General features: G+C 43.0%; 1 protein-coding gene across 1 annotated transcript in view; it reads left to right on the top strand.

The window, feature by feature from the left end:
- Positions 1–8,764, top strand: part of emilin2b (elastin microfibril interfacer 2b) — a 17,837-nt gene extending 9,073 nt beyond the window's left edge. The window contains exons 5-9 of the mRNA XM_050056063.1: positions 6,127–6,336; positions 6,433–6,486; positions 6,568–6,618; positions 6,696–6,809; positions 8,147–8,764. Coding sequence (XP_049912020.1) covers positions 6,127–6,336; positions 6,433–6,486; positions 6,568–6,618; positions 6,696–6,809; positions 8,147–8,484 — 767 coding nt within the window. The 3' untranslated portion in view covers positions 8,485–8,764. The remainder of the gene's footprint in view (positions 1–6,126; positions 6,337–6,432; positions 6,487–6,567; positions 6,619–6,695; positions 6,810–8,146) is intronic.
- The last annotated feature ends 336 nt before the right edge of the window (positions 8,765–9,100 follow it).

Here is a 9,100-nt window from a genome sequence, read left to right as displayed (position 1 = left end):
CTTGATAGAGACAATTTCAAACACAAGTACACAAATCAGCGTCACTATAACTCGCAGCATTCACAGACAAACACTTGTCTTTATCTGGACACATTTTCCCCACAAATACAACATGCTAATGTAATTAGCACAAGCCTATGGCATTTTACATTGTTTAAATTAGCCTAGTGGCTAGCAGACTTCTCTCTACTCATATGAAGCCAGGAACAACAGCAACATTTAACAAAGGTAACACTACACAATTTTGCTCAGTTACAACTCACAGGGTTCACCAACAAAACAACTGTCTTATACTAAACACGTTTTGCAAACAAATATAAGATGCTAATGTTATTAGCCTCCATTTTTACAATACAGGAAACAGTATGGTGCCCACTTCCTGTTCACAAATTGATGTATTACAGCCAAACAGTGCACTGAAATACGTTTCTGAAGACATTTTAAGTGAGAAATAGGCAATAGAGTATCAGAATGTTGGTTTATATTCGATCAACACTGCTGAGTTTTACTGTTTGATCTGAGAGAGCCGTGGTGTCGGGCCTATGAAAATGTAGAGGTACAATCTGTAGTTTGAACAACCCTAGAGCTAGGAGAAGAGCGGTGAGATCTTGGTGCTGGTAATATGGAGGAAAGCTTACCTAAATTTAATTTATATGTACGCTACCAGCCACATAGTCAGAATAAAAAGCTGGTTAAAAATTAGCGAAGTATCCCTGAAATCAACCATTTAATCATGTTTTACAAATCAATTATAATCCTCAATAAGGGCAACTTTTGGGTTGCTAGTGTTTATTCTTTTTGTTCAGAAATGTTGTTATAAATGTAGGTAACCAATCATAAATGCTTATGTTTTTCACATTTTTTTCAATAAGCCATCAAGTCTAGAGTTATAGCTCGTAAGAAGTTGTTAATAAATAGATTTTGGTCTAGATACTCTGAATTTTTTTTCTCCACAAGGTAAGTGGTCCATTAGAGTGTCATCCTGATGAGCTAAGTAACTATCTAAAAATAAAATCAAGTTTCTTGCTGGAGGATAAACACCATATGGATAAGAGATTTTTCACAACCTGGCAACCGAAACTTTTTTTTAATGGCTTATAACTGACGTATAAAGCAATATTAGTAAATGAATTAGTAACTGTGAATAGAGCATAAGTTAGATATGTTTATACCCTTTATAAAGAGTGACTTATTAGGAAGATGCACCAAAAAATATGTGGAGCACTACACTACAGGGCGCCACCTCCTCAGTTTGCCAGTGTGCATGTAAGATGTATACATTTCCTAACCCTTTACTTGTGTTAAAGCACATCCTTCTCATTGTGTTTGACAAGGTGGCCTCAACTCAACTTAAACAGCATCCTGGCGCTCTATTACGGGACGCTCTGAGATAAGAAAGCATGCTTTCCTGCTTCCCACAGCACTCAGTGGAGAGATAAGGCAGCTTGTAGGGTGACACGTTCTGGTCAGAGGTCACACATGATAACCCCATGAAACAAAAACAAGATGGGACCTGACAGAAAGCCCTCAAGAACAATACAGCCTGCAGCGGTTGGTGGCTGCTCGTTTTATACTGACGGAGTACGTTATACATTATATGACATAAGAAATGTAGCAGTCTCCCTTTGATCCTCCGAGTTCTGAGGCTGGATTAATTAATTCTTAAATCAAAGTCTTCAGAGTGCAGACAGCTTGTTTTTGGCTAACAGTGACTCATAAAGTCAACACGCACCAGATTACTGTGCAGTCATTATCATGTGGTTTGTAATGAGGGAAGGTTTCCATTCTTGTGACACAAGGGGCTGTTTGTATCCTGTAACGAGGTGGGAGGTTAAGTGACTAACAACAAAGCGAGGGTTTCCCATGCTGCTCTGCAGATCTGTGGCCGACAGCAGACCCAGCTGCATTTGTTTACAGCTCACCTCTTTCATCGTGACAAACACTCTCACATATGTTCATACATCCCGTGTTGCCTCTTTTACCCTTGTGGCACTTGGTCTGAAATCAGTTTTGAATCCGTCCCATCAAAGACTACTTACATACCTCGCTTTATATAAGCAGCGACACATGCACATGTGCATAGACGCAGACTCACCCCCCGTGCTGTTTTATAGTCACACACCGGTCCCTCTCCACATGTTGTGTTTAACAGGCAGACTTTTATACTAAACGACCCTCCTCCCCGGGGTGAGGGGACAAGCTGGTGATTGAACATGTGGCCGTGCCGTGGTATGCTGCTGGTATGCCTTTTATGTGCTGCTTTTTCCTCTTGGAGCAGCAGAGTTGGGGCCTGTTGTCTCCTTGTTGTGCCCCTCAGCCAGCAGGGTTGATTTGTTGATAAACTCCAGGGTCTGTCCCAGCTGTGGTTTTCGGGAATGCAGCGGTGCATTACATTCAGTTCAGCGCTGATCACCATATGATGGGAGATGAGGCAGTGGTCTGTCATTTTCTCTGTTAATGTCCATAATAACGGGCTCAGGTAATGACTGTTTAATGAGAGTCGACAGTAGCCCCACCATAAACATAAACGCAACGGCATGTTTTTTAAAAAGTGAGAATTAAAATTTAAAAGTGGAAATACAACATGGAATATAATTACATTTTATTCCCTTGAGGTTTGTCAATATTTGTTGGGGAACCAAGTCGTTTCAGATGTTTGAAACATGTTGAGTGAAGACTCCAGTTTAAGATGTCATCAAAAAAAACTTTGGAGCTGCTTCATGTGAAGATGCAGGGAGTACCTGACAGTGTCTCTCAAAATGAAGTAAGAGAAGCCCTCCAGTAAATACTACTATGATGAAACCTCGTCTTGTTGTGAGGGTAGAATGGAGCGTGAGATAGATCGGCAGTTTGGTGCGGCTTCTGCAGTGATGCGGGCACTGTGCCAGAACGTCATGGTGAAGAAGGAGCTGAGTTGGAAGTCAAAGCTTTTCAATTTACTGGTTCTTCTGCGTCCCAACCCTAACCTATGGTCATGAGCTCTGGGTGGTGACTGAAAGAATGAGATTGCAGATACAAGCAGCCGAAATGAGTTTCCTCCGTAGGGTGGCTGGGCTCAGCCTTTTAGAGATAGTGTAAGGAGCTCGGATACCGGAGGGAGCTCAGAGTAGAGCCGCTGCTCCTTCACGTCGAAAAGGGTCAGTTGAGGTGGTCTGGGCATCTGATTAGGATGCCTCCTGGGTGCCTCCCATTAGAGGTGTTCCAGGCAAACCAGTAGGAGGCCCCAGGGCAGACCCAGAACACGCTGGAGAGATTACATATCTCATCTGGCCTGGGAACACCACGGGGTCCCCCAGGAGGAGCTGGAAAGCGTTGCTGGGGAGAGGGACATCTGGAATATTTTGCTCAGCCTGCTGCCCCCGTGACCCGGCTTTGAATAAGCGGTTGAAAATGGATGGATGTATGGCTCGTTGCAGAGAGGCTGCTCACAATGGTGGCTGACCTGAAAGCAGAGCTAATGTTTGGTTTGTCCATTCTGTGCTACTGTAGAAACATGGCAGTGCAGCATGAGGATGAGGACCCACTCCTTAAAGGATAACTTCAGTATTTTTCAACCTGGGCCCAATTTCCCCATGTGTATGTGTGCGTATGATTCATAGGTACAACTCGTTTTAAAATTGGTTCAGTATTGAGGGAGGCGGATGCAGCCGGCAGCCGCGAAACGAGCTAAAACGGTAGATATGGGGGCAAATGCGTCCCGTATAAGTTTGCGCATTAAAAGTGCTTTTTTCGCCACTGACCGGTTCAGATCGCCAGTGCTATCTCTGTAAATAGCATACTAAGCGTTTCCCTTACCCTTCACTTCCTCTGGGTCTCTGACGTCATCTCGCAAGAGCTTTGCTTGCAGTAAATGTGCGTCTCGGAGACAATTCTAGGTATCAGTATTACATGCATAAAGACATATTAGTTATACTTACTTGATGGATAGTTGACCATTTGGCCCCTGTGGTTTTGGCCGCCTCCTCCAATTTATTTTGGGCACATGAAAAAAGGTATCCAGCACTGCCAATTTATTTTGGGCACATGAAAAAAGGTATCCAGCACTGCCCTGTTGATCAGAGGAGGGAAATCCTCTAACGTAGTTACACAGCATTTGGTAGTTTCTGTATCATCCCAGGACACATTGAGACCATGAATATTGGGCAACAGGTCCCACTCGTTGCAACACAGACATTCTTCCTCTCTGGGCATGGAGTCACAGCAACCACAGGAGCACCACCAGTCTGTGTTCGTGCAGCCGCTGCTTCACCCTCGTCTGCTCATTGGCCCTCTCTCTCTATCCTCGTCGGCTTTTCAATTTGTAGGAGCTCCTCGTCCGTATACTCTGGCTCAAATAAGTACGGGCAGCCATCGTAATAAAAGGGCTCATCCTCATTCTCGAAATCGGGTAAATATGCAGCCATGGTACAGATGCAGTAAAACTCTCAACTGTACTCCGGGACAACCAGCGCCACTCTGTGCGGCGCTCAGCATGGCTCCTCTGTTTTCTTCCGGCAACAAGCAAAGCTCTCGCGAGATGACATCACACACAGCCCAGAGGAAGTGAAGGGTAAGGGAAACGCTTAGTATGCTATTTACAGAGATAGCACTGGCGATCTGAACTGGTCAGTGGCGAAGAAAAGCACTTTTAATGCGCAAACTTATACGGGACGCATTTGCCCCCGTTACCGTTTTAGCTTGTTTCGCGGCTGCCGGCTGCATCCGCCTCCCTCAATACTGAACCAGTTTTAAATCGAGTTGTACCCATGAATCATACGCACACATACACATGGGGAAATAGGGCCCAGGTTGAAAAATACCGAAGTTATCCTTTAAGTAGACAGAAACAGCTCTATTAAAGGTAACAAAAACACACTAATTTTCAAGTGATAATACACTATGTGAATGTGCAACTTAATAATACAAGATAATTGCGAGTTTTTAGAAGCAAAACACAAATCTCTGCCATTAGATTAATATTAAGTCAAGAGCAAAATGCACTCTGCCATATTTTGGATATTCTCTTCCTTGTGTTACCTCTCTCTGCTTGACAGCCTACCAGCTCTGAACCATAGTTGGGAACACGCTGGCTTATTAATGTCAATTTTAGCTTGGCTCGTCATAAGCTGGTAACTGGCTTCTAGCAGTAAGAACCACTTTACAGAAGGAAGGATGGTGAGGCATTCAGATGCTGTTCACCAACAATGGCTTTATTGCAGTCTTCTCCACAAAACAACAACCATGGCCTTCTCATTGGGTTTAACAGTAGCCCTGAGCTTATCTAGGCACTTAATTCGGCTGACTATCATCACTCTTTGCCACCATGACACTCCAGGAGAGCTGCTTCCCTCCATACACACACAATGAAGCACACGTCACATCCTCACAGGTTACCCACAAGGCCACCGCCCTTAAAGGGGAAAAATGTGAGCCGGTAACACTTGTCAGAAATCTGTTCATCCTGTCAGTTGGTTTGAATTCAGTCTTGCAAACCTGAATCTTCCTTCATGAATATGATATGAGCTTGAGCTGTTCTCTGCATTTTTCCCCCTGGACATGTGCGACCTCCTCCAATGACCCCGCCCTCAGTTAGAGAACTTATTACACTTGACCGTTGTGGACAATGTCGTCAATCATAATTTCTGCTTTACCCATAAAAACATTCTCAGTTCAAGTCGAAGAAATATACTGCTGCCATGATATCAGTGTTCCACAATCTTGCAATATACTGCAAAATTACATTAACCATGACAGAAGATTTCTATCTGTGACATCACCAGTTACGTTTATGGTTACATTTGCCTCTTTATGTCACAAGTATAAGGTGTACGTATTATTTATTTTTATTATACGGACATAATCTTCAATCGACTTTTTCGCAGCAGATGCTTTAACTTGTCATAGCAAGAAAAGCACATGTGTACAGTAGGTTATTCCAGTGAGTCAGAATGAACATTAATTATTACTGGAAAAAAAATCACCCTACAGCTATATTTACTATATTTATGTAACTGCAGTTGGCCCAAAGGTCAAGCCATATCTTTGCTACGCCTCCAGACTTAAAAGGAAAACTGAAAGGTTTCTGAAATGTCTCTCTCTGACCTGCAGCCTCGGCCCCATCGTTCACTCTGAATCTGTCTTTTTCAGGTGTTCAGGTTGTTGTAGAAAATCCAGGGCGTCCCCACGGTCCAAGTACGACCCTCACAGGGCCGGTTGGTCCCCCGGACGTCCTCCTCTTGCAACCACCTGTGATGGAGACTGGAGAGGCGGGACCCCCGGGCAAGATGATCCCGTCCAAGTTACCCAGGGGGACAGACGGCAGTATGATGCCCGTTCAGGGTTTTGCTGGAGCTCCAGGTGAGACACGCCCACATGTATACATGTACATGCATTCTGCTCTGCACGTTTCCCAGGATTACTTCATGTTTCTTATTTTTTGGTTTTATTTTATAGCCTCTCCAGCCAAATCCACTGATTCGCTGAAGATTAGCATGCCGGTAGTTTCAGGTAAATCACCATTTCACTTTTATTTGCATTACAACTGAGCCCCTCAAGAGTGGATTCAAGTATTTTTCCTCTGATCACCAGATGTGAACATGCCCCCCAGACTATCACCACAGCAACCTGTCTCACCATCAGGTCAGAATTTATTCATTACACAAGTTCCTGTCTCTCTTAATATGATTAGTGTCTGATGTTTCCTCTCCTGTGTTCAGGTGAGGTGTCGTTCTCAGCTGGTCTGACTCTTCAGCCGTTCCAGGGAGAGATTGGAGTCATTCGATTCAACAAGGTGCTGGTCAATGATGGAGGACACTATGACGCTCATACAGGTAACTGTTACTAAAGTCTTACTGGGCCAAACAGTGAAGCGTAAACCTTCATTTTACTCCACTGTGCAGGTGATGGCAGGAAACATCAGACTGATAGTCAATACGCAGATACACAGCACACAAGTAGGCTGAATTTTACTTGCATATCTGCTTATTGACTATCAAATTGTCCGAAGCGTTGTCAATTCATTTTTTGTCAGTTGAATTACTGATTAATAAATTATTGCTGCAGCATGCAGTTAATTTTTAAAAAGTCACTACACCATTTGCTGCGGTCTATTTTCTCGTTCTATAGGCTACATCAGTGGTTCTCAACCCCCAGGGGGTGTTGAGGGAGTTCCAAGGGGTCCCCAGAAAATAGCCAATAGTTTATATTCAGTATTAAATTCACAACAGAAGTGAGCGCAATGTGCGTTAAAGTCATAAGAGGGACTATTCTGATCGTAGGTTTCACCACCTTAATCATATCTAATGACCAAAATCTTTTCAGATGGAGTCCCCTTAAGTGAAATCTTATCAAATGTGGGTGTGTGATCTAATGTGTATCAGTTCAGGGGCCTTAACTTGAAAAGGGGTAGAAGCCACAGGGCTAAATGCTCATGAGACAGGTCAGCTTATTGATGCTAGCAGCTCTATGAGGCTGTACGTAGGCCAGCAGTGCTTTGAGCTAAAATGCTAACTGCATCATCCTAACATGCAGATATTGTGCAGGTTAAAAGGCTGCATGATAAATTAAGTTTTTTTCATCATTGTCACAATGTCATCGCACGATATACATCGCGAAAGACTGCAGTATTGCAGTCAGGGATTTTTTGAGTTAGTCGAAAGAGAGTATCAGTAAAACCTGCACTTTAAAATGTAACTAGTATTCTAGTAGTAGTATTTTTTTATTAGTGCTTTTTATGTCTAGTTCAGTGTTCAATGAAAGAATGCTGAAAATAATCACTTTTAAAATTCTTTTTTATATTCAACAAGCAATTTGTGATGAGTTTAGGAAGTATTTATTAGTCACAAAGTGTGGGACAAATTACATTTTTAAGTGATTTCAGTCGAACTTGAGGACATATTTGTGTTCCAGATTTCATGGGACTCTGTAGAATAGTTGGTAGACATCTTACTGAAAACACAAAGATGTCAACCTCATGGTCGCACTATCAGAGAGGTCAGAGGATCACTACAATCAGCAGGATTTTCCCTCTGGGGAACATGAATGTTTGTACAAAATTTCATGAGAATCCATCACAGGTGTTAAAATATTTGAATGCGGACATAGAAATCATTTTATGTCAGACTTTGGTAAGAACGTTTGTATTGAGAGCATCTCGCTGTGTTCTCAGGCATCTTCACAGCTCCCACAGACGGACGCTACCTTGTGACTGCTGTGCTCACAGCCCAGCGAGGTGAGAGGGTCGAGGCCGTCCTGTCTGTGTCCAATCGCAGCATCCAGAAGTTGGACTCCACGGGCTTCTTATCAGGAGCGGCGGCAGCGGCACCGTTGTCGCATAATCAGCATTATTGCAGCAGTTCAACCTCACTGAGCCTGGTTCTGTCGCTGAAGAGAGGAGACCGAGTGGGACTGGTCATGAGTGCTGGAAAGCTCGCCACCTCAGCCTCCTCTGAGATCCTGTCATCTTTCAGCGCCATGCTTCTTTACCCCAGCCCATCAAAACGGTAGCCCTGCCCTTTTTAAAGACACCTTTATATAAGTCATGAGTGGAGTATGATGCGGACATTACTGAGGACACATTAAAGCTAATGGTGATATCACATTATCAGAGGAGGGACGGACAATCTCTAAACCAGCAGGAGACAAAAAGAGGAAAAATGTTCTCCAGATAATAATTGAGAGTATTTCTATCATTAGTACTAATATATGATGTGGTTACATTGCAGTTATTTTATGTTTATTGTAAAGTTTGATCTAAATCTTACAAATACATGTTTTGCTTCAACAGATAACCGCCGTCCACTGCAGTAGTTTCTTCCTTAATATTTAAAAACACTGCATCTTGTACTGACACCGCCCAGTCAACTCATGTTCAGGAATTGTTAGTAAGAAAATTTAGATTCCAGTTGATCCAATTTGCTTATTACTTACTTAAAGGGACAGTTCACCCTAAAATTAAGAAAATACATATTTTTCCTCTTGCCTGTATTGTTATTTATCCATCTAGATTGTTTTGGTGTGAGTTGCCAAGTGTTGGAGATATCAGCTGTAGAGATGTCTGCCTTGTCTCCAGTGTAATGGAACTAGATAGATCAGCTTGTGGTGCTTAAATCACCAAAAACAA

The sequence above is a fragment of the Epinephelus moara genome, chromosome 11, assembly GCF_006386435.1.
Source record: "Epinephelus moara isolate mb chromosome 11, YSFRI_EMoa_1.0, whole genome shotgun sequence".
Lineage (NCBI taxonomy): Eukaryota > Metazoa > Chordata > Actinopteri > Perciformes > Serranidae > Epinephelus > Epinephelus moara.
This window is presented reverse-complemented; position numbering and strand designations above follow the sequence as displayed.